Source organism: Equus asinus, chromosome 5 (assembly GCF_041296235.1).
Source record: "Equus asinus isolate D_3611 breed Donkey chromosome 5, EquAss-T2T_v2, whole genome shotgun sequence".
NCBI lineage: Eukaryota > Metazoa > Chordata > Mammalia > Perissodactyla > Equidae > Equus > Equus asinus.
In genome coordinates this window covers 73,591,637-73,618,099 of record NC_091794.1, presented here as the reverse complement: position 1 = coordinate 73,618,099, position 26,463 = coordinate 73,591,637, and the positions used below count along the sequence as shown (strand labels likewise).

General features: G+C 38.6%; 1 protein-coding gene across 5 annotated transcripts in view; it reads right to left on the bottom strand.

Moving 5' to 3' along the window:
* FAF1 (Fas associated factor 1) overlaps positions 1-26,463 on the bottom strand; it is a 472,685-nt gene that overhangs the window by 34,545 nt on the left and 411,677 nt on the right. For all 5 annotated transcript variants that reach the window (XM_044770763.2, XM_044770762.2, XM_044770761.2 and 2 more), the window contains 3 exons: positions 14,982-15,062; positions 13,640-13,717; positions 3,831-4,046 (listed from right to left, as the gene is read on the bottom strand). In XM_044770763.2, the coding sequence (XP_044626698.1) occupies positions 3,831-4,046; positions 13,640-13,717; positions 14,982-15,062 (375 nt within the window). The remainder of the gene's footprint in view (positions 1-3,830; positions 4,047-13,639; positions 13,718-14,981; positions 15,063-26,463) is intronic.

The following is a 26,463-nucleotide window of genomic DNA, read 5'->3' as shown; positions in this document are numbered from 1 at the left end:
ATAAGACTCCTAGAATTAAGTCTTATGTTATTTGTTATTAAAGAGGCAAGGTCTTAAGATGTGCTTTTTAACAGTCTTTAGTTCGGCTGTAATTTAAGATGACTTTTACAAATTAGATCCTAATCCTTGCAGACACAGATGGCTGTTACAGAATAGCCTTGCAAAAACACTAGTCATTCGACTTGAAAGAGCATTCAGAGAAGGATGAAGGGCCATTAACTCTCATCCTACCCCGGGCTCTAGGAGGTCTAGCGAATCTTGGGTGGGCTTTCTGGGTTTAGGTCTGGGTCCGGAATCTGGGTGGGCCTAGGGCATCTGTTCTCATTTGGAAAAGCCTCTCTAGTTCACTCTGGAATCAGAGATTTAGGATCAAACCTAAGGTCATTAACATTCAACAACAATAGGTGAATGCGTATGGGTGAGGCACCATGCTGGGAACTTGAGGGGAGACAGACATGAACACGACATGGACAGTCTCTGTAAATAATTATAGAACAATGGGACAAGTGCTATGAGAGAGGCATGTACAAAGTGCAATGACTACATGGGTGAGGAGCTTGGGAGAAGGGAGGGCTTCCCACAGGGGATGACATTTGAACTGGGCATTAAAAGATGAGTTCAAACAGGCCGGGAAAAGTGGGGAGGGCAGATATTAAAGGAAGAGAGAACAGAGCACAAGAGGCATGAGAGTGTCTTGTGTCTTTAGTGAATAGTGAGCAATTTCATATCTCTTGGTGATGGAAATAAGTAATGAGCGGCAGGATTTAAGGCAGAAAGGTGGGTATGGAACAGATTGTGAAGTTTTTGAAAACATTCTAGGTGTCTGTACTTATCCTAGGGCAGTAGGGAGCTATTAAAGAGTTTTTACAAGAAAGGGAATGATCAGAGTGGGGTTTTAGAAAAGTCACTTTGTGGCAGATAATTTCAGGTTGACCAAGGACCATAAAATGGGTCTGTGATGGATATTGGGAAGCTCTTGATTTCTCCTATAGGAGCAAACCTCTGGTTGGACTTTTTCTCTGGGGAACTGGGCCAAACTTGGTCTAAATTGGCCTTGGGAGGCCGAAATGGGGTCAGGTGTGGAAGGAACACTGACAGAAGAGATTGTTAACCAGATTTAATAGAGTTCTTCAGCAGTATAAAACAAAGGGTGACTAATTGGGCTCTAAATCAAGAGGAAACTTTTTCTAAGACTAAGTGACTGCCCCTCCATTTAGGGCTCATCCATACTGACACGTAACATAGTCTGCACTAAAAAGGCTGCTTAGTCAGTAGGGCTCAAGGCAGTCAGGTAGCAGCCCCAAGAACCCTCTACATTTCACTTCTCAGTTCCCCTGCGTATTTACAACAGCAACTTTCCATGGCCCACATTGTCACTCTGTGGGAAGAGGTCACCCAGCTCCTTTTAACAGACTGTTCTCTCCACCTTACTCTCCAGTAATGAGGTTTAAAAATTAATTTGAAGGAAAATAATGTTCAATTTTAAAAGCCAAGAAGGTCCTTAGTCTCCATCTCTTCTAGTACTTTTATTTTACAGATAAGGCCCAGGAGGGGACTTAAAACCAAAGGTTGGGGTCTTAAAAGTTCTTATCACAAGAAAAAAACAATTTATAATCATGTGTGGTGATGTGGTGATAAACGTTAACCAGACTTACTGTTGTGATCATTTCACAATGTACACAAATATCAAATCATTAGGTGGTATACCTGAAACTAATATAAAGTTATGTGTCAATTATACCTCAATTAAAAAAAAACCCAAAACCCAAGGGTTGGGAGGGACTAATTTAGCTCCTAAGTTTTACAAGTTCTCCAAGGTGAGATGTTCAACACAGAACATAAGTATGAGAACCAGGCTGTTCTTGAACCCCTTGATAGTGGCTCTTTTCTAAGTGCTCACACATTTAGAGTTCAACTTCAGTGTCAGAATTTAAGGTAGTTTCTTACCTGGCCATGTGCTGTGTCCACAGAGCATGTGCATCCATGTGTTCCCTTTTGCATGTTTGTATGTCTTATATATGAAAAAAGAGAAGAGCTCAGAGCAGGAGACAGGGCTAGTGAGAGAGGGACCAATGGCCAGCACCTGGGGTCCACTTGAGTCTCCTTGGCTTAGACATAGTGGTGGGGTCCTCATCCCACCTTGAGGATTTGGGGCTGAGTGGTAAAGCTAAACATATACCACAAGTTTCTGTCTCTGTCCTGCAAACCTGATAGCCAATGTGAGGAACTAAGATGAACCTTATCCAAATTCTTGGGTTTTGGTGTATTAGATGAGGTCTAGGTTACCAGACCTCATATTACTAGATCATAATGGAATCACAGAATATTAAGATTTCCTATGTATCTCAGAGGTAAGTTAGTTCGAGCCCCATCCAACATAAAGTAGGAACATCAGGAATGAATCCTATTCCGTACATACCCATTATTGCTGAAAATGGATCATTCAGTAGTGCTTGTCTGTCTCCAATGACTAGAAAATCACTATTTCACAACACACGATATCCATTTCTTAGAAAATTCTTCCTTACATTGGGCCAAATTTGCCTCCTGTAACTTTCAACTCATTGGTTCCAGTTCTGTCCTTGGAGCCTTGCAATGTCAGATCCCCCTTTCTCACGGTAGGCTTTCAAGTAGCTGAAGACAACAATCATGTCTCTCACGGCCTTTCCTTCTCTAGAGGAAACGTTCCTCCAATGACATGCTTTCCAGTTCCCTCACCTTCCTACCAGTCCTGCTCTAGACATGCTCCTGTTTCTTTAGGCTTCAGCATGGAGTTCCAGCATGGAGTCAGAGGACTCTTTCAGGAGTAGTTTATCCTAGTACAGAGTTGAATAGGACCATCAAGTTATCCTCTTGTTGGGATTATATCTCTAAAAATGCAGCAGGCTTTTTCTTGGTAGCCACAACACATTATGAATGTATATTCAGCTTAATTCAACCATAACCTCTGCTAAAGCATGGTCTTTCCATTCCAAACTTGAACGACTGATTTTCTAAACCTAAGCGCAGGTTAGGTCTAAACCTAAACCTATACCTCCTCTTTCTGTCTTTATATATAATTTCTATAAGGTTTTTCTGGGTTTGTTTTTGTTGATTGTTTATTTTAAGGTTTTCTTGAATCTTATTTTTCATAATCCATAAATCTGATAAAGTCTTCATTTAAGTTGCCAAGATGCATGGTGAGTAATAAAGGATTAAATACAGAACCCCTTGGTTCCCTCTAGGAAGAGAGCAGTCTCTTAGTCAACACTTTCTGGACATTACCATTTAATCAGCAATGAATCTACCTAACTGTAGATTTATATTTTTCTACTTTGGCCCAAAATACTACGAGAGACTATCAAATACCTTGCTGGAATATAGATACACAGTAAATACACGTCACACTCCCTGACTGTCCAGGCTAATAAGAACTATCAAATCACAAAATACTCTTGGTTTAGCATGACTTAGTGAACCTATAATCTTTGGCCCTGATCTAACTGTTAAGCTGTTAAGCACACACTTCTCAGATCTACTCTGAAGTATACAGAGATGATATCTTGGGAAAGCCTGTATGAATGCTGGAATAGGGGAAATAGCTATGAAGGGAGAAAGACCTAGTACTTAATTTCTTACATAGGCTACTGGGTACACATCTGCTGGACTGAGAAGTCATACTTTCTCTAAAGGCTGAGGAGAGAATGGTGTGCAGAACAAAAAAGGCCTCCTGGGTGTGTGGTCTTGCGGTAGGCTACAACATGGGACATTTTTTGGACTACTTTGTCCAGCCCTAATGATGGGATATCTCCCATTTGGACACACTTCCCAAGATAGGCATGGGAACTTACGTCTCTCCTAGGAAAGGTACTCAGTAACTTGAACTCATCCCATGGAAATCCTTTGGAAGCTACAAAATCAAAGACAATCTGGAGCTTATTGCTGGCCAGGAAACGCCGCTCGAGGAACTCGCCACTGGGGGTCCGGATCCGCAGTTTGCTCACGGGCTCAGCATTTTCTTCCTTTGGCTCTGGAGGCAGGGCCTGCTCTAAGGAGAGCCGGATGGCCTAAGGAGGGCAAAAACCAGGTGTTAAACCGTGTGATGGATGGGGCTGTGGCAAACAGGGGAGGGAGGGATGAGAAAAAAGCTGTTGCTTTCTAGAAACTCATCAAAAAGTTATTGCCCATTTATTAACCAAGACTAATGCCTGAACAATAGAATCATGTGTTTTTCATTTTCTTAATATTAGCTCAATAGGCAATTAATTAAAATAAATCCTACCTTGATGACACACATTATTAAATCGATAGGTAACTACATAGAAAAAAAGGGTAAATTTAATTTTTTTTTTTACTGAAGGGCTCAAGTATTTGTGATTGAGGAAATAGATATCAAATACCCAATTGTTTCCTTTCTAGGGTATGAATTAAGGCTATTAATAGCATTGACAAAAGACACACACATATATATATGCACACATAAATATACATATATTATATTTGAAAAACACACATTTCCCAAGCAGAAATGACTGAAGAGTTTGTAGAATAGTGGATAATATATTGGCATTAAAATGGAATGGAAAGATTCTGTTTGGGGTGATAAAAAATTTTGGAAATAGATAGTGGTGATGGTTGTATAACATTGCGAATGTAATTAGTGCCACTGAATTGTACACTTAAAAATGGTGAAAAAGGCAAATTTCTGTTACACATATTTTGCTACAATATATAAAATAGAATGGAATGAATAGAAGGTTTATTGGAAGCAGGAGACCACAGTCCTAGTTCTAGCCTTGCTACTAACTTGCTGTGGGACTTGACCAAGTCTAGATTTCTGGACCTAGAGATGACTCAAACCCTTCACTTTACAGGTAAGAACACAGACGCAAATAGGGAAACTGTGGGGAGAGCTCATGGCTAGAGCTGGGCTCAAATCCAGGTTTCCTAGTTCTCCACCTACATTATTTTGTTGTTTCACATTCATGATACTCCATTGGAAGAGGTTAGAAGGTCTCTGATGTGAGAATCTATGGCAGACATTCACTAAAACCTTTTATCTCTAGCACTCCGAGTGCTAAGTAAACCTGGTATTAGCATGTTCAGCTTCACAGTTATATTCTTTTCTTAGTTACTTTGACATTTCCATGTTCCCAATTTGTCATCAACAGAAAAACAAACTTTTTCCCCCAATTAATCTATAACTATTATAATCAAGTAATGTGAGGGAGAGAAATTGGGATTTATGTTTTCTAAATCCTCAACAGCAATTTTCAAAGTTGGTGTCACTCTTCCAACTGAAGGAAAAACATAAAAGACTCTATTAACTCTTGAGTTAAAGGGGAAATATAAATCAAAACTATAAAATATGTAGACAACAAGGATTGTTAAAACGCTTTATATTGGAATCTATGGGATTCACCTAAAGCAGTGCTTAGAGGAAATTCATAGCCTTAAAAGTCTTATATCATTCAAAAAGAAAGAATAAAAATAAGTTAATTAAGACTTAGACTTAAAAAACTAGGGAAAAACCCCAATAAAACAAATGGAAAGAAAGCTGAGAAGAAAATAATTACTAAAGCTAAAAGTATAAAGGTACCCATTACAAAAAAAAGAAAAGAAAAACATAACTAGTTAACTAATAAATAAGCTAGTTCTTTGGAGAAAATCAGTAAACTTATACAAATAGAAAGAAACATAAGAATGGTAATCTAAAGAGGGTGGGGGAAACAGGGTGGAAGAAGTCACAGTGAGTATTTTCTGAATACGCTTTTTATATTTTCGACTTCTGAGTTGTTTAAATGTATTATCTGTTAAAAAATGTGTTTAAAATAACTAACAGGAAAACAAGGTTTGCTCAGACACCCGTAGGGATAAGAAATTAATTTCTATGTCATTCAGGAGAATTTGGTTGGTTCTAATACTGAAGTATTACCCAAAAAAGCATTAAAAATTTCTACAGTGTATAGAGAGAGCTAGTCTTTCCGATGACTCTGAGGTCATTTTCCTTCTGGAGGCGTTAGATAATACCACTTACCCTAAGGGGGATTACAAAATTTGAATCAGTGTTATATCGTACAAAGCTTTATCTTTTGTTCAAAGTCATGTATTTTGTCATTGTTTTAAAGATTTTATTGACATATAACATAGTTTAAAAAGTACACAAATCTTAAGTGTACAACTTGCTAAATTTTCAGAAAGCAAACTTCTATATAACTAGCACCCTGATCGAGCATCACAGAAGTCCTTTTGCCCCTTCCTGAGAACTTCCTTCCTCAAAGTTAAATCGCTATCCTGACTTCTAACACTGTGGTTTGAAAAACTGTAATCTTTAAATGTAATGTGTGGTTTGGAAATAGGCTTTGGGTACGACAGACAAGAGGTTCAAATCCTGGCCATTAGGCATGACTGTCTAAGAACTTCAGTTACCTCATATAAGAAGTAGGACTGACTACATCTTCCTCACGAAGGTTCTTGTATAAAATGCAGTAATGTTTATGAAACACTTAGCGAGTGCTGACACATGGCCAGCGCTCAAATGATAAGTGCCCAGCATCGACCTTCACACTGTAACACTGTGCTCCACAGATGACAGCCTGTGTTGGTGTGTTATTATTATCATTATTCCCCTTGCACCTACTTTAAATCAGAACCTATTGTGATATTTCCTGGTTTCTCCTCCTGTTCTCCCTTTAATCCAGCGATCTGCTTGCGTTCTATTTTGACATTTCCCTGCACAGTATAATAACAGATGCTACATTATTGTCTGAACTCAACCAATTATACTACAGAAGAATAAACAACAGTAGCTCGTTACTCCATTCATTGTGCAGACATTGTCTGCTTCTCAACGCCCCCAGTCTCTAGGGCTTTTCCCTAGAATGAAAACCGACCTCAGAGAGCCCACATCCGTGGTCCAATGTGGAAAACAATGAGGAAATATTAGGTAAGTCGGCAACCTTGGGATCTGAAAACCCAAGTTCTACTGGCGAAAAAGCACAAAAATACATCAGTAGCTCAGTTTCAAACATACTGGCTGGAAACAAAGGCCTTGTATAAGTAAACATTGTTGTAAAACGATGATATAAAGGACACCTACAGTCGAACAGCAGTCATAGTAAACACCATTGTTAAAATTCAATTTGGCTTGCTCAACAAATAGAGTTTTTATTTGCATTATTTTAGGTTTGTAATAAAACAAGGAAACCTAATATAAGTTGGAAATATTAACTGATCTTGGACTTTTTGTTTTACTAAAAATATATGAATATTCAAAGCATTCACATCTGAGGGATGAGAAACAGGGATTTTTCAAAGAGAAATTAGGCAGTGAAGATAGCTAGCCAGAAAAGACTGTTTCTACACAATTACATTTTTAAAGAGGAAGGATAATATACACTTATACCAATCTCCTACAGTAAGAACTAAAGACTGGCTTGATTTACACCCATACATGCATACATAAATACATGCGTATACACATTATCTTCTAGGCTTCTATGAGTACCCACCAAATAACTGTTTATAGCCAGTTGAAGCAGAGTGTGAAATAGGCTAAAGCTAACATTCATTAATTCCATGAACTCTTACTGAGCACCTCCTATGTTTTAGATGATGGGAAAACAGCACTGAACAAAATAGATGAAAAAATTCTGCTCACATGGAGCCTAGTAGGGTGGAAGAAAGGTAGCAAATACACACATAGGAAGAACATACAGTTTGTCACATAGTGATGAGCACTCTGGAGAGAGTGCAGGGAGTGCTGGTAAAGGGAAGGAGGGGTACAACTTTAAATACTGTAAGTCTCAATAACCAAATAGTGTAGGCCTCCATGAGCAAAGGCCGAAAGCAGAGAGGGAGTCACATGGACACTTAGATCTGAGAGAAGTGTTACAGGCAGAAGTCACAGCAACTGGTGCCTGGCTTGACTGAGGAATAGCAAGGCGGCCTATGTGGCTGGAGCAGAATGATCAGGGGGAAAGGGGTAGGAGTTGAAGGTTAACTTACAGATGGCCTTGAGTAGCCCACTCAATGATTTTTCCCCCATTTTTAAATTAAGGTATAATTTATATACAGTAAAAATGCATCCTTTTAAATGTATACACCTGAGTGTTTTGACAAATGCACACATTTGTATAACCATCCTCGCTAATGAAGAAAGGAACAGTTCTATCACCTGCTGCCCCTAAATTCCCCTAGCCCTAGGCCCTGGCAACCTCAAATCTGTTTTCTGTCCCTAGTTTTGCCTTTTATAGAATGTTACATAAATGTAATTATAAATATCATGTAAATGGCTTCCTTCCTTTAATGTAATGCATTTGAGATTCACCCATGTTGTTGAATATATTAGTAGTTTGTTCCTATTTTATTGCTGAGTACTCCTCTAGTTGATGGACACTTGTTTCTAGTTTTTGGTGACTACAAATGAAGCCACTATAAACATTTGTGTACAGTTTTGCATGAACATAAATTTTACTTTTACTTTCATTTCACTTGTGTAAAAACCTAGGAGTGTGACTGCTGGGCCATATGGTACGTGTATATTAACTGTATAAGAAAGTGCCAAATTATTTTCCAAAGTGGACGAGCTATCATCAATGATTCCCATCATTAACGTTTAAGAGTTCTAGTTGCTCTTCATCTTTGCCTGTTACTATCTCGTTTTCTTCTAAGAAGCCATTCTAATTGGTGCATATATATTGTGGGTTTTAATTTGCATTCCCCTAATAACTAATAATGTTGAGCATCTTTTCACATGCTTATTTCCCCTTGATGAAGTGTTTGTTCAAATATTTTGCCCATTTTTAAACTTGGGTTATTTGTTTTATTATTGAATTTTGAAAGTTCATTCTGTATTCTGGACATTACATATATGATTTTCTCTCAGTCTGTGGCTTGTCTTTTCAATTTCTTAACAGTGTCTTTCGAACAGTATTAGTTCTTAATTTAGAAGAAGTCTAATTTAGATATTTGTTATTTTATGGATTGTGCTTTTGGTGTCAGATCTAAGAAATCTTTGCTTAACTCAAGATCATGAGTGACAAGAAGCAATTTACATAAGATAAAAACATAAAATATAAAGAGTAGTTTTACTTTCATAACCTATTCATGGTCCCACCTTCACTCATCCATTGTGAGGTAACAGGTAGAAAGAATACTGGATAGGAGCTCTGGTTCTGCTTTTACCAGGCAAATATTAGGTAAAAACTTTAAAACAGGCTTTTTAATCCTGTTATGATCTTACTTTCTTCATCTGTAAGATGGTAATAATACTATCTCCTTTACCCATTTTGTAGGAAGGTTGTGAAGATCAAATTAGAAAACGGAAGAGAAGGACCAAGCCTTCTAATTCCATGCTCTTCTGTTCTCTCATTTCATGGCCTTTACTATTACTTAATATTTTCTACTTGAGAAGGCACCAAGATGTAAAAGGAAACAACTCTGGGTAGATGGGGAAAAATGTAACTTTTTCTTTTCTGTTTGAGGGAACCAGCAGAAGGGAATAGGTTTGTGCCCATTCTCTCCCACCCATGATTCTCCAAAACTTGGCCCTTTTAGTCTTCTCTCTAATTATTAGACTGTGTTCTAAATTTGTCCATTTATTGTTCTTTGAGGAAGCCCCGTTCCTTTTTCCCTTTGTTTATTATTACCCAGCCCTACCCTTCTCCAGCCACCCAACCATCCATTTACTCATTACTCCATCCAAAATGCTCTTCTAACTTCACGTTTAACCATCAAAGTCTTACCAGTCCTCCAAAGCCTGCTCCCTCCGTGAAGTCCTGCTTGTTGCCTTCCTAGTCCTATAAGTCATCTTTCTCCAAATATCTTCAGCACTCTGTGTTATTTTAATGGTTTTTATAACGTATAGTATCTTTTCCTATAGTTATTTTATCTTCACCCATCCTCCTGTATTAGACAGTGAGCTCCCTCAGGCCAGGGGCAGTATCTCACACAAACAATATAGTATCCACAGCACCTGATTTAGTGATTTGCACACAGAAAGAGATTAACAAATATTTGCTGAATATTGATTGATTAAAAAGACCTGGGAGTAAAAAGTCTTAGTTGAAGCTTTCTCTACTTATCAAAAATTCAGTGGCAAAAAACAATATTGAGGAAGGATTTCTTAAAGGACATGTAATTCACACATTTTTCTAGTTACTATAAAATCCATCCTTTAAACTGGACTACCAGATAAATACATTATCTGGACCTTTGCAGAAATCCTTTTACTAAATTGTACTTTGGCCTTATGACTTTGAATTACATAAAGTGATAAGAAGCTGTTATACATGACTTGCTATTGCCATTATAGCTACTGGATATGGTTGGGGTAGTCTTCACCGTACTGCACAGATTCCTCTTGAAGGGGAACCACAGGAAACAGTGCTCTAAGGTCTTAGTGCTTGAAAAATCTGGACACCTTTTGAGAGACTGGCCTTTATCTGATGTTATAGACAGACTGAAACTTGTAAAAAAATCATATTTTCCTTTATTTTAGCCCAAGAAAAGTATAGAACAAAATTGTGGCTCATCTTGTGCAAATGTTCAGAACCCTATCACATGCATTGAGTGCTTCTGCTGGATTATTTGTTGTCAACATGTTAATCTTACCTTTGGTTTTATCTTCCTTTATTTGCACTTAGTTTCTGATTACTCTATCTTTTCTTTCTTTTTAAATCCATTTGAATCGCATGTATTTATGTAAGCTACTTGAAACTCATTTTGGAAAGAATAATAGATGAATTAGTAAAACAGGGGAGATTTTTGCTGTCATTTCTTTCTCTGTCCTTCGGAATAGTCTTAAAGCCCTTCTCCTTATCACAGCCAAGGACTAGATCAAAATGCCTCCGAGATTTTACTGACTGCACTCCAACAGTTACCACACAGCAAAATGAGGCCAACCACTAAAGAATTTCCCTGTAACCAAGGTGATTTGACTATTCAATACTTCATTTTTCTAAAGGATTTTGAAATACTAGAGATAATCAAAATAATAAAACCACTCTTGTTTCTCAGTGCAATTACATGGATTAGGATTTCTGGTTAGAAGGGGAGGCAGTGTTACTGTGAAAAGTCAGGTGACCTGGCTTCTAGTCTAAATTATGTGTCCAACCAGTTTGGTGACCATAGGCAAACTGCATAGTCTCTCCGGGTCTCAGTTTCTTCAGAGGTTGCACAATACCAGCTTTTCCCAGAGTCGTTTGTTGTACGCTAATGAGCTGAAATATGTTAATCAGTGCTCCATGAAAAAAAGAGTCAAGTAAGTTTGGATAAGACTGAATTAAATTAAGATAAACAGAAGATAATTTTTTTTTTTTTTAAGATTGGCACCTGAGCTAAAATCTGTTGCCAGTTTTCTTATTTTTTTCCTTCTTCTTCTCCCTAGAGCGCCCCCCAGTACATAGTTGTATATTCTAGTTGCAGGTCACTCTGGTTGTGTCACATGGGGCGCTGCCTCAATGGCTTGATGAGTGGTGCCATGTCCACGCCCAGGATCCGAATCAGCAAAACCCTGGGCCGCTGAAGGGGAGCGCACGAACTTAACCACTTGGCCACAGGGACAGCCTCTAAACAGTTTCTTAACGGTGGTATTTATAAGAGCCTTTAATTGTGATTCTCTGGGGGAGGGCAGGTAGCATTCACAACATCACCTGAACTTCGTTTTTGAGAGCACATCAATGCAAGTGCAAGCAATGACTAGCTGCAAAATACGAGTTGTCCTCCCTCCCCTTGTGCCCCATTCTCTCCCATGTGTACGGCTGGAATATATATATGGAGCTATGCTAAAGGACGTTGATGGGGTCTTATATGAGAGGATAGGCTTTTTCTACATTTGGAAAGAGAGAAAATTTTAGCTCAGGGCAAATAAGGTAAATCATCAGAAGAAAGTACATATGCTACCAAGTTCTAGTTCCAGAACATGCAGTTCATTGTCTACACTTGACATTTAGCAGGTATACGGCTGAAGATAGACTATTAACAGAGAGAGCGAGCTTGTGTGAGAGAGAGCATGAAAGAGTGAGAGTCCTAAATTTTTACACTATATTTCTTGAAATAGCCTAAAAGCATAGTGACAAATCTCTTTCTTATCTAAACTTTTGTGAAACTCTGCATACATGAATTCTATAGACACATACAATAATATATGGCCTTGTACTGGAAAGAAGTGAAAGAGCATGAGCTTTATTGTCATAAAGACCTAGGTGAGAATCTCAGCTGTTCCCATTTCTTTTTTTGAGATTTTTAAATGTTTTACTTTTTCTCCCCAAAGTCCCCCGGTACATAGTTATATATTCTTAGTTGTGGGTCCTTCTAGTTGTGGCATGTGGAACGCCGCCTCAGCATGGCCTGATGAGTGGTGCCAAGTCCGCACCCAGGATTTGAACTGGCGAAACCCTGGGCCGCCACAGTGGAGCACGCGAACTTAACCACTCAACCACGGGGCTGGCGCCTGTTCCCATTTCTATGTGTGACTTCTCAATGAGTTTTTCCTCACCTGTAAAGAGAAATCTCTAACCCTGTAGCTTGTTTCAGTCGTCAGTGAGGAAGCATATATAAAGCAGCGAGCAGAGTACCTGAGACACAGAAGATGGGCAACAAAATATTTTCCACATTCCATTATTGAGAGTCCTCAGCATACAGAGACTACGATTTGTCAGGCATAGTATCTTGTACATGTGTGACAGGCACTCAATAAGTGTCTGAACATGAATAAACTTTGATTTGCAAACAGTGAAATATTACACATCTTTCAAGACCTGGTTCAAATATCACTTCTACAGTGTCATCTGATTCTCAAAGCTGTAAAAGATTTGTACTTTGCTCCTGAACTCCCTAAGTATTTTGCTTTGACTTCTATGTCGTTTAGCGTGTTTTTCCTTGATTTGCTGTTACTGGTAGACATGTTGTATCTTCCCTACAGGATGTAATCTCTTCTTGTAGGCAGAAAATGTTTTATTATCCTTTGTTTCAGTGCTCAGCGCCATTCTTGTTCAAAAAACATCTGTTGAATAAGTATGAGGTGGCATCCTCTGACCAAGAACGATGACTAACGGAGTTTTCCTCAGCTCAACTTAGGGCCCTCCAGGCCTCTTCATGCCTTGTTAGATGGCCTCCTCTTTTTATAAGTGAATCTTGCTATAAATCCCATGCCTAGAAAAAAATTCTAAAAGTCCTATTTTGCAAACCCATCCTAGGAAGTCATTTGACACCCCTTCTCTTTGTTCTCATTGTACTTTAGGTAAATCTCTATAATGGATTTCTCATGTTTAGAGGCCTAGTGCAAGATGTTGCAGAAGTAACTCACAGGGTCTTTTGGTGGGTAAAGTGAAGCCTGGGACAAGGGCAGAAAATACAGTGTATGCTTCCTTGGGTTGAGACACTATCCAGGAAGGATGGAAGTATGTGTCAGGCAAGAAAAGGGGAAAGGAACCAAAAGGAATGGAAAGCCATGAATACAGTACAAGGTCAAGTTTTCTAAGAATCCCGTAAAACATATCAGGAATGATTCTTTTAAGGAAGCTTAGGTCTTCTGTACTAAAATGAGTCTGGGAAAAGTGGAAAGAAGTAAGTTGTAAGAAATAGTAACAGCCTCAGTATCAAATGCAGTGGAGATAAACCTAGCTTTCGAATAACTTTTCTAAAAGGTATACTCTACCTCACGTTCCTCTTCTTGTTCTTTGCGAATCTGCTCCAAACGAAACTGTTCTGCCATCTCTCTCTCATGAGCTTCTCTCTGTCAATAAAAGAGAAAGAGAGCCAGCACTCAATAAACACTGGTTTACTTAAAAAAAAGACCTCATTCCTAGCGTGGCGCAGAGATACATGCTGGTAATGGAAGTGTCCCTCTCTGGAACAAGAATGAAAACAAAAGGAACGACAAAGCATAGCTCCTAATCATGTTGGGTTCCTATTCAAACACCTGGGTAGCTCTGGGTAGTGTGGCATTCAATATCCTTCAGAATCTTTCTCTGGTCTTCCTTTCTGGTCTTTTCTGCTACCTCCCCTTTACTTAAATATTCAGCTGTATTCATATCACCTCTGTCATGCGCTCATGCTTTCTGGCCCGTTGCTGCTAATATATTTTATTTCTTCTCCCCTACCACTTATTCTCTAGCCAGTTCACATTCCTACTTCTTGGCTCTCCAAAAAAGCTAGAAAACTTTCCAATGAAACTCCTGTTCACTCTCTTCATAGAACTCAGTGCTTTCCTTAGACATTTAGGATCCTTGCCTAAGTGTTACTTACAGCTGTCTGTTCTTAACTTAATCTACTCTACACCACATTGTGAGCTTTCTTTTTTTCCCCTAAAGATAGGCACCTGAGCTAACATCTGTTGCCAATCTTCCTTTATTTCCCCTCCTTCTTCTCCCCAGAGCACCCCCTACCCTGTAGATAGTTGTATATTCTAGTTGCAAATGCCTCTGGTTGTGGCATGTGGGACGCCGCCTCAGCATGCCTTGATGAGCGGTGCTACGTCCACATCCAGGATCCAAACTGGCAGAACCCTGGGCCGCCAAAGCGGAGTGCGTGAACTTAACCACTCTGCCACGGGGTCAGCCCCTGTGAGCCTTCTTTTCAGGGCAGAAACTGTGGCTTATTCATTTTCCCCTCCTTCAATGCCCAGTACAGAAGCAGGTGTTCAAGAAACATTATATAAACCAGTGGTTCTCAACCTTGACTGCACATTAGCATCACCTGAAGAGGTTTTTAAAAATTGCTCGGTTTTATCATAGACTGACTAAAAAACATAAAATAGATACTAGTGGCCCATTTTTGTTTTCAGTTTTCATTATTCTTGAAAAACTTTATCTTGTCAAAATGAACCATGCTTTAAGAACGAGGGTAGAATTATATTCTTTCTGTTAAGTGAATCTAGCTTTCTCCATTGCAAACCCAATATTCTTGGGGATCACAGTGATAAAAGGGCTGGCACTTAAATAATGAAAGACTATTTAAGATTGAGTTATTTATCTCAGAAGTCCCTCGACCAAACCTACCTTTGCTCTGTCAGCCTCAAGTGAAAGGCGATAGGCCTCATCTTGCTCTCTCTTTACATTTTCTCTGGCTTCACGTTCGTCCTTAAAAGAAAGGAAAAAATTCAAATGCATTTTTCTGTATTAGTTTTTTTTAAAGAGAAAAAAAACAGTGATAATCCCCTTGTCTTACTCCTGTGTGAATTTATTGTAATTAAACAAGGTACTTCTTTGGGCCTGGCCCCATAGCCTAGTGGTCAAGTTCGGCACGCTCTGCTTTGGTGGCCCGGGTTTGATTCCTGGGCATGGACCTACACCACTTGTTGGCGGCCATGTTGAGGTGGTGACCCACATACAAAATAGAGGAAGATTGGCACAGATGTTAACTCAGGGTGAATCTTACTCAGCAAACAATAAATAAAAAAAAAAATAAACAAAGCACTTTTAAAGTGTATAAGAATACAAATAAACAATAAGATGAGTAGCACGGTATATAGTGAAAATAAGGATGTTTGAAGCCTAGCTTTACCACTTACAAACTGTGTGACCTTGGGCAAGTTATTTAACCTCTCTAGGTCTCGGTTTCTCCAAGTGTAAAAAAGAAATATTTGTCTCATTATGTTGTTGTGAGAATTAAACACAATAATATATAAACTGTCTAGCAAAGCACCTGATACTTAGTGCATTTTCACAATGATTAGTTCCCTTGCCCTTTTCTCCTGATTTTTTTAAAGGTAAACTTGGAGATTCAGCACTGGGACTAAGAACTGAGAGAGTAAAGGACCAGGAAGTAATCCCCTGGTCAGCGCAGAAAGAGGGTGACAGCAAAATACCCTGGTTAACTTCAGTCCCCACCACACCACTAAAGCTTGGTTATCAAATAACATTCATACTCAAGAAGTGTGGCTAACTTAGCAATTGAAAGATCTTTTAGAATATTTTTAGCCTCTGAAATGATTATGCCATCTGCCTACATTTAAATTGTGATTTCATATGAGATTAAAAGTTAATTCAACGACTACAATTTCTCATTTGTTAAATTCTGGATGATGGCCAATACACATGTACTTATATTTAATAAATACCCAGACTTGTTGACATTAGAGTACAGGTTCCCTTTCTGGTCATTTTGTGTAACAGGCTGAATCATATAAAGTCACCAATATTGCACTGTTTGGACATATAAAAATGGAAATTTCATATGGTTTAACTTAATACTTTCTAACTTTTTGTCTTCCCAATTCAACCTATGTTCACTCGAGGCTGAGGCACAGTCGTGGGTGCTCTCTCTGATACCTATTCAAGACTGGCCTTCTCCCTGAAGCCTCACACTCTTTTTAGTTTCAGTGATTCAACTAATTCCATAATCTCTTATATGAACAGTAACATTTCGCTGATTCCCAATCTTTCAAATAAAAAATTAGGAAGAATCAGATGTTCCTGGCCTGAAGCTAACTGCTATACTATCTATGATGAAAGGGTACGCTAGGGAAATTATATGTTAGAACAAAATACCAGGAACAATGTTTAACCTAACCTATAAACCGCTCAAGCTGCAAAGCAGTCATAATAACTTACATGTCATATAATATTACACATGAATAAAAATGGGTTTTATAAACTTCTACTTGGAGACTTGTACTTAACCATTAGTATTTGTATCTTAAAGAAATACAAGCATATTCCTTTAAATTTATTTTCACTAATTCTGACTGCGTATTTCCCACTTTGGTCTATAAATTACAGTTTTTCTATGACCAGATACAATCAGCTTGATAAGACATATTTTGTGTATTTCTGTTTATATTTGTATTTGCCTAATTCATTACTCTGTAAACTCCTTCTCCCACTCAATATACAAGTTTATACAGAATAACTTAATAGTTCATTTGGTCATGACTGATCTATATTTGATATATAATGTCTTTGATTTTTAATTCACTGAGGAGAGGTAATGGGAGGATTAGCAGACCTGTGTTCAAGTCCTAGCCTGCCACGAGCAAGCTGTGTGTTCTTGGGTAAATAATCTCTCCCTTTTTAGTCATTTATTAAATTAAAAGATTGAATTTCTAAGGATTCTATGCCTCTGTGGACAAGTCTCTTTTGCCAAATTTAGATATGCCTAATGTAATCAACAACCTATAGGAGTAATCTTATCTTTTTATATTTCAAATGGGGAAATATTTAAGATGTTTAAAATTTTAATTTTTATCTTACTTTCTTGGGCCAATTCCTCCTAATTAGTTTAGGTTTTTCTCGTAACATTCTGGACTTTCCTTTTAAAACATTTACCACAATTGCATTAATTAATTATCATACAATTACTTATTGAACTGAGATTTCCCCATGACACTATAAGCACTGTAAAGGCAGGGACCTTGTCTCTCTCTCTCTCTCTCTCTCTCTTTAATTTGCAGCACTCTTTTTGGTGAGGAAGATTGGCCCTGAGATAACATCTGTTGCCAATCTTCCTCTCTCATTTTTTTTCCTGCCTGAAGCCCCGGTACATAGTTGTATATCCTAGTTGTATGTCTTTCCAGTTCTTCTAAATGGGATGCCTCAGCATGGCTTGATGAGTGGTGTGTAGGTCCATGCCCAGGATCTGAACCAGCAAACCCCAGGCCGCTGAAGCAGAGTGCATGAACCCAACCACTGTGCCACTGGGCCTGCACCCGGACCTTGTTTATATTATACACCTCTGTATTCCAAGTGTTTCACACAATGCCTAGCTTTTGGGAGGTCTTGAATAATCATCTGTTGAATAAATGAACTGTCTTTCCAGGCATAAAATGTTTATTATTTGCAGTAAAAATTAAGGAAGAAAAAGATATAGCTCATCCACAAAGCAGCCCCATCTGAGTCAGTGAAATTGACTGGCTGGGCAGAAATGACCTTTTATGACACTATGTACACACAACAAAGGGACCTTCTAAAAGCTATCACAGCTGGAAGCCCTTTGAGCACAAACATAGTTTATAATAAAAGCATTCTAAATAAACAGCCCTGTTTTAAAACAGACTGTGGCAGATATGAAAGGCCATTAAATACAGGGATCCCTGCCACAAGATGTGGCACCTGTTGTGAGAGGACTTCCTGAACCAGCTAACTTGCTTTCTTCCCTCCCCTATTCTCTCCTTTCCATTTCTCCTCCCTCCCTTTCCTCTCACAAATATTCATTAAGCACCCATTTTATAGTAGGCATCATGCTAGCACTGGGGATCCAGAGGCAGGCCGCAGTTTAAAAGGGGAAGACATACACAATCGTGCTTGGATCCCCTTCATCATTATTTTATGGAGTCTACTGATTTACTGTCAAGAGTTCAGTGTTGAAGTTCTACAAGATTTTCCTTTTGTTCTTTAAATAACGTCACTCTTTCCACCTGAAGACTTTCTGCTCCATCAGCTCTCTCACTCAAAATCCTACCAGCTTTTCAAATACTTTTAGAAATATAAGAGACCAACATGTCCAAAAAAGCCATTATACAGGTGAAGAAACTGAAATCCTATGGGGGTAAATGACTGACACAAGACTACCCATTAAGTCAGTGGCAAAGTTTAGACTTGAATCCAGGTGTCTTGAAAGCTTCCTCTCTCTTCTCCGCCACAGTCCAACGCTCTTTCCCTTGCCTGCAGCTCTCCCTGACCGTCACAAGTAGAAGGGCTGGCTTAGGCATGTCACTCACGATGAATTTTCCTAAACTTCACCATGCTCATAGCTTTCTGTGTGTCTGGCAGTTGCTTGAGAATGACTATCATTTCTTCTTTTTTGTCTTGTAGATTTTATACTGGCCTCTCCAACTGTCCTGTTCACAGTCATCTCCAATTTTCGGATTTTAGAGAACACTGCTTAGGCCTTTTTCCCATATTATTCTATATGATTATATTTTTAAGGATATTTTAGATGGTGTGATTAATATATCATGCATAAATTTGCTCTCATAACCTACAGATGAGCCTCTTGAACTTCTCCTGTGTCCTACAAACGCTGTCCTTGTGGAGGTTCCCTTTGCTAAATCTGAGAGGACACATAAAATAAAGTGACTAGAAATAAGTGTTTACTGTGTGGACGTGGAACAGCTGGGTGATCAGGTTCAGGAATAGGTCTCAGATGCTGCCAGGCCTCCGGCTTGGGCTACTTGGTATGAAAAAACTCCTCCTTACCCCACAGTGAGAAGCTGGATTGCTCAGAACTACGTGATAGCCTCTACTGGAACCTTTCATCTGTAGCAAACTTGTCATTGCTCTCATAATGCTTTGTGCTACACTCATTTGTGTATTTGTCTTACTGCTCCCTACCTGAGCTGTAAGCTCCCAGAAGGAAAGGACTCTGTATGTCCTATAGCATCTAGGGTACTATCTTCCATATGGCAAGCATTCAATACATATTTGTTAGACGACTGTTTGGAATGGTCACTGCCCAACGGTTATATACCTGAAATTCTGGAGCCTCTAAGTATTCCTCAGACTAGTAATTTTTATTTATGTATATTTCCTATTCTGAGTATTACAATGACTTAAAATTCAAACCTATGAACCCACTGTGGCACACTAAGTGACTCAGTATAGTTCTATATCTTTGAGACAGTAGCCACTGAGTCAGATTTTACCACCACTCCTTAAAAATAATGTCCATTAAAAATAATGAAAACATTTTATGAGCTGTCAAATGGTTCCTAAATGAGAAAGTTAACCTGAAATGGAATTTAAGTGTAGCTTGTTACATCTCAGTAGTGTTTAAAATTAGTAATTATCAGTTAATTCCCAAAAGACTAATGCAAAATTCTGAATGTCAAGTTGAAGCAGGCTATAGCAGTTAGGCTTGTTTCAAGTACCTAACCAAATGCATACACAAATACAAACATACATACATACAAATGGTATTTATTTGTTCTGAATGCTCAGGTTTGAATGTACACCCTGCTCTTTGGTCTAATAAGCAGGACCTTGTAAACAGGGAAATAGCCCTGGTATCTATCCCTAAAGAGGTATGGACCAAGATAATTTGAAATTCTTTCAATATAAACAGTAGATAAAACATAGAAAAAATGTTAAAAAGTATTATTCAGCATGTGAGGAAGAAAGAAAGAAAGGAAGAAAAGAAAGACAGAGAAATTCCTAGGTCCCAGAAATAAAAGGGAAAGTGAAAATCAGAGCTGACAAGGTAGATTACCCATCTTGGTAAGCTAGAGGCCCAATTGGAACCAGAAGATTTTATTTTGGACCCCAGCAAGGTAGGAAGTTGGAAAAGTTATCTATGAGATAACTTTTGGCAGTCTAATATAAGTGTATTTGGAGCCTGAAAATAGGGTGTAGGGGAAGAGGGGGAGAAAACTTATTTTAAGAAGTAATGGCCAAGAGATGATGTCAGCATCATGGTGGAGGGAACTCTTCTCTTGGACTCTCCCCTCTAAGATACAACCAAAAGAACATTCATACAACAACAGAGAACACATACACATCACAAAAGACATCTGGGAGACCCAAGCAGTCATATGCCTGAAGGCAGTGGAAGGGTTGGATCCTCAGGAGGAAGTAGAAGCTGATCTGCAGGAGCTCTGTGGAGAGAGATGGGCTGCGGTGGCAGGAAGTGTGCAGCCCCAGGATTGTCTGGAGCAAGGTGCAGAGAGCTTGGTGGTGGTGGAGAAAGTGCACAGCCCCAGAGTTGTCCAGAGCATGGCATGGAGAGTGTAGCAGCCGTGGAGGGGAAAGTGCACAGTATTTCAGCCCGAGAATCGTCTGGAGCCTGGCACAAAGAGTGTGGCAGCCGTGGAGGGGAAGTGTGCAGGTGAGAGAGGTGCCGTGCCTCCGCCTGGTATTCCAGCCCCAGAACTGTCCAGAGCATGGTGCAGAGAGCTTGGCAGCGGTGGTGGGGAAAGGGAAAGCACACAGTCCTGAAATCACCCAGAGCTCGGTACAGAGAGACAAGCAGGAGCTGGGAGAAGTGCTGGGGAAGGATAATAGCCCTGCCCCGCCCCCCATGCCTAGTGCTCTAGATTGGCCATCGATCAGTCGCTCAGAGAGAAAATCAGTCAGTGGCTGGAGCTTGGGAGCCCATGCTTATGCTGGACCCAGAATACACAGCACCTGATCCCCATCCTGTGGCAGTATTTGACAGCTGTGAGCAGATACGAGCACCATGAGGAAGCAAAAATCTACTCCATGAAGCAGTATGAGTAGGTATAGTAAAGCTCCAGACCAGAAGGAAAGTGACAAGTACCCAGAAACCAAGCTGAAGAAATGCTGTGGCAGGCCTCCCACATATAAAGAAGAGGATGTTAGCTCAGGGCCAGTCTTCCTTGGCAAAAAGAGGAGGATTGGTGGTAGAGGTTAGCTCAGGGCTAATCTTCCTCAAAATAAAAAAAACCAAGAATTCAACGAGTTACAAGAAAACACAGAAAGACAAATTAATGAATTAAGGAGCTTCTTCACAAAGAAGACTGAAACCGTAAAGAACCAATCAGAATTGTTGGAGATGAAAACCCACATGGATGAAATAAAGAAAAATCTGGATTCCCTAAACAACAAAGCTGACAATATGGAGGGGAGAATCAGCCAATTATAGGACAGTACTAGAGAAATGTTTCAGAGGGAGGAGAGGAGAGAACTAAGACTAAAAAGAAAAGAAGCTCTCAGAGAAATATCTGACTCAATCAGGAAATGCAACATAAGGATTATAGGTATTCTACAGGGGGAAGAGAAGGAGAACGGAGCAGAAAGCTTGTTCAAAGAAATAATAGATGAGAACTTCCAAAACCTGGGGAGGGAGCTGGAAACCCATGTGAAAGAAGCCTCCAGATCTCCTAACTTTGTCAATGTGAAAAGACCCACTGCAAGGCATATAGCAGTGAAGCTGGCAAAAGTCAAGGACAAAGAAAATATACTAAGGGCAGTAAGGCAGAAGAAAATAACTTACAAAGGAACTCCTGTCAGGCTTTCAGTGGATTTCTCAGCAGAAATCTTACAGGCTAGGAGAGAGTGGAACGATATATTCAAAATCCTGAAAGACAAAAAACTTTCAGCCAAGAGTACTCCATCCAGTGAAAATCTCCTTCAGATATGACAGAGAAATAAAAACTTTCCCAGGTAAGCAAAAGCTAAGGGAGTTTGTTGCCACACGACCACAGCTACAAGAAATCCTCAAGAAGGCCCTCATACCTGAAAATAAAAAAAAAAAAAAAGGAAAAAGGCTACAAAGCCCTGAGCAAGGAGATGAACAGGCAGGCAATAATCAGAAAACGGCAGCTCTCTATCAGATCAGGTGGGTAAACACTTACCTTTAACATCAAGGATAAAGAAAAGGAAAACACCAAAAAAAAAAAAAAAAAAGATCTCATCATTTTAACCACAAACTCACAACACAAGATGTAAAACGCTTTGACACAAATAACTTAGAAGGGGAAGAGGATAGGGATGGAATCAGTATAGTCTAAGGAAATAAGAGGCTATCAGAAAATGGACTTATTGAACTATGAGATTTTTTACATGAACCTAAGGGTAACCACTAAACAAATAATTAGAACAGAGACATTTATGATAAACAAGGAGAAAATGAAGAAAACCAACAGAGAAAATTACCTAATCAAATGGCTAGTCCGAAATACATGGGATGAGAAACAAAGGAAATGCAGAAGAACTGGGAAACGTGCAATAAGACGGCAGTATTAAACCCTCATATATCAATAATCACTCTAAATGTAAATGGACTGAATTCTCCAATTAAAAGACACAGAGTGGCAGGATGGATTAAAGAACAAGGCCCAACAATATGCTGCCTCCAGGAAACACATCTCAACTCTAGAGACAACATGGGCTCAGAATGAAAGGATGGAATACAATACTCCAAGCTAAGGGCAAACAAAAGAAAGAAGGTGTTGCCATACTTATATCAGACAAAGTTGACTTCAAGATAAAACTGGTAAAGAGAGATATAGAGGGGCAGTATGTAATGATAAAAGGGACTCTCCACCAAGAAGATATAACACTTATAAACATGTATGTACCCAACACAGGAGCACCAAAGTACATAAAGCAACTATTAACACACCTAAAAGGAGATATCAACAAGAACAACACAGTAATAGTAGGGGACCTCAACACCCCACTTACATCAATGGATAGATCATCCAGACAAAAAGTCAACAAGGAGATAGTGGACTTAAACGAAACACTAGACCAGATGAACTTAAAAGATATATACATGGAGCATTCCACCCCAAAACAGCAGAATATACATTCTTCTCAAGCACACATGGAACATTCTCGAGGATAGACCACATATTGGGAAACAAGGCAAACCTCAACAAATTTAAGAAGATTGAAATCATATCCACTATCTTTTCCAACCATAAAGCCATCAAACTAGAAATCAATTACAAGAAAAAAACTGGAAAAGGAACAAAAATGTGGAGACTAAACAACATGCTACAGAACAAGCAACAGGTTGTTGAAGAAATAAAGGGAAAAATCAGAAAATTTTGGAGACAAATGAGAATGAAAACACACCCTAGCAACTCTTATAGGATGCAGCAAAAGTGCTCCTAAGAGGAAATTTATAGCAATACAGGCCCACATTAACAACAAGAAAAAGCTCAAATAAACAATCTTAAACTACGCCTAACAGAATTAGAAAAAGAAGACAAAGTCCAAACTCAACAGGAGGGAAATAATAAAAATTAGAGCAAAAATAAATGAAACAAAAAAGACTGCAAAGAGGATCAATGAAACAAGGAGCTGGTTCTTTGAGAGAATAAAGAAAATCGACAAACTCTTAGCCAGACTCACAAAAAAAAAAAAAAAAAAGAGAGAAGGGTCAAATAAAGAAAATTAGAAATGAAAGAGGAGAAATTACAATGGATACCACAGAAATACAAAAGGCTATAAGAGAATATTATGAAAAACTATATGCCAACAAACTGGACAACCTAGAAGAAATGGATAAATTCTTAGCCTCTTACAACCTTCCAAAACTGAATCAAGAAGAAACAGAGAATCAGAATAGACCAATCACAAGTAAACAGATTGAAACAGTAATAAAAAAACCTCCCCCAAAATAAAAGTCCAGGACCAGACAGCTTCTTGGGAGAATTCTACCAAACATTCACAGACAATTCATTACCTATTCTTCTCAAACTATTCCAAAAAATTGATGAAGACAGAAATATTCCTAACACATTCTACAAGGCCAACATCACCCTTATCTCAAAACCAGACAAGGACAACACAAAGAAGGAAAGTTACAGGCCAATATTGCTGATGAACAAAACGCAAAAATCCTCAACAAAATATTGGCAAACCAAATACAACAATACATTGAAAAGATCATACACCATGATCAAGTGGGATTTATATCAGGGACACAGGGATGGCTCAACATCCACAAATCAGTCAATGTGATACACCATATTAAGAAAAAGCGGAAGAAAAACCACATGATAATCTTCATAGATGCAGAGAAAGCATTTGACAAGATCCAATATCTGTTCATGATAAAAACACTCAATAAAATGGGTATAGGAGGAAAATACCTCAACATATAAAGGACATATATGACAAACCCACAGCCAACATCATACCCAATGGGGAAAAACTGAAAGCCATTCTGCTGAGAACAGGAACAAGACAAGGGTGCCCACTCTCACCACTCTTATTCAATGTAGTACTAGAGGTTTTGACCAGAGCAATTAGGCAGGAAAAAGAAATAAAAGGAATCCAGACAGGCATGGAAGAAATGAAACTCTTGCTCTTTGCAGATGACATGATTTTATATATGGAAAACCCTAAAGAGTCCATTGGAAAACTATTAGAAATAATCAACAACTACAGCAAAGTTGTAGGACACAAAGTCAATGTACAAAAATAAGTGGCATTTCTATACTCTAATACTGAACTAACAGAACAAGAACTCAAGAATAAAACCCCATTTACAATCACAACAAAAAGAATAAAATATCTAGGAATAAATTTAATCAAGGAGGTAAAAGAGCTATACAAGGAAAACTGTAAGACACTACTAAAAGAAATTAATAATGACATAAAGAAATGGAAAGATATTCCATGTACATGTACTGGAAAAATAAACATAGTTAAAATGGCCATACTACCAAAGCAATCTACAGATTCAATGCGCTCCCAATCAGAATCCCAATGACATTCTTCATAGAAAATTTAGAACAAAGAATCTTAAAATTATTTGGGGCAAAAAAAGACCCTGAATTGCCAAAGCAGTGCTGAGAAACAAGAACAAAGCTGGTAGCATCGCAGTCCCTGACTTCAAAACATATGACAAAGCTATGGTAATCAAAACAGCATACAAAAACAGGCACACAAATCAATGGAACAGAATTGAAATAAAACCACACATCAATGGACAACTAATCTTTGACAAAGGAGCCAAGAACATACAATGGAGAAAGGAAAGCTTCTTCAATAAATGGTATTGGGAAAACTGGACAGCCACATGCGAAAGAATGAAAGTAGATCATTATCTTTCTCCATACACAAAAATAGACTCAAAATGGATCTAAGACTTGATGACAAGACCTGAAACCATAAAACTTCTGGAAGAAAATATAGGCAGTATACTCTTTGACATCAGCCTTGAAAGGATCTTTACAAATAGGATGTCCACTAAGACAAGGGAAACAAAAGAAAAAATAAACAACTGAGACTTCATCAGACTAAAGAGCTTCTGGAATGCAAAGGAAACCAAGATCAAAACGAAAAAACAACCCACCAACTGGGAGAAAATATCTGCAAATCATATATCTGATAAGCAGTTAAGCTCCATAATATATAAAGAGCTCACATAACTAAACTACAAAAAAATAACCCAATCAAAAAGTGGGCAGAGGATATGAACATTTTTCCAAAGAAGATATATAGTTGGCCAATAGGTACATGAAAAGATGCTCAACATCACTAATCATCAGGGAGATGCAAATCAAAACTACATTTAGATATCATCTTATGCCCAGTAGAATAGCTATAATCACCAAGACAAAGAATAATAAATGTTGGAGAGGTTGTGAAGAAAAGGGAACCCTCATCCATTGCTGGTGGGAATGCAAACTGGTGCAGCCACTTTGGAAAACAGTATGGAGACTTCCCCAAAAATTAAAAATAGAATTACCATATGACCCAGCTATGCCACTACTGGGTATTTATCCAAAGAACTTGAAATCAATGATCCAAAGAGACTTATGCACCCCTATGCTCACTGCAGTATTATTCACAATAGCTAAGATGTGGAAGCAACCCAAGTGCCCAATGACTGATGAGTGGATAAGGAAGATGTGGTGTGTGTGTGTGTGTGTGTGTGTGTGTATAATGGAATACTACTCAGCCATAAAAAAAGACATAATTGTCCCATTTGCAACCACATGGATGGACCTTGAGGGCATCATGTTAAGTGAAATAAGCCAGAGAGAGAGAAAGACAAACAACATATGATTTCACTCTTATGTGGAATATGAACAAATTTATGGACAAAGAGAACAGATTAGTGGTT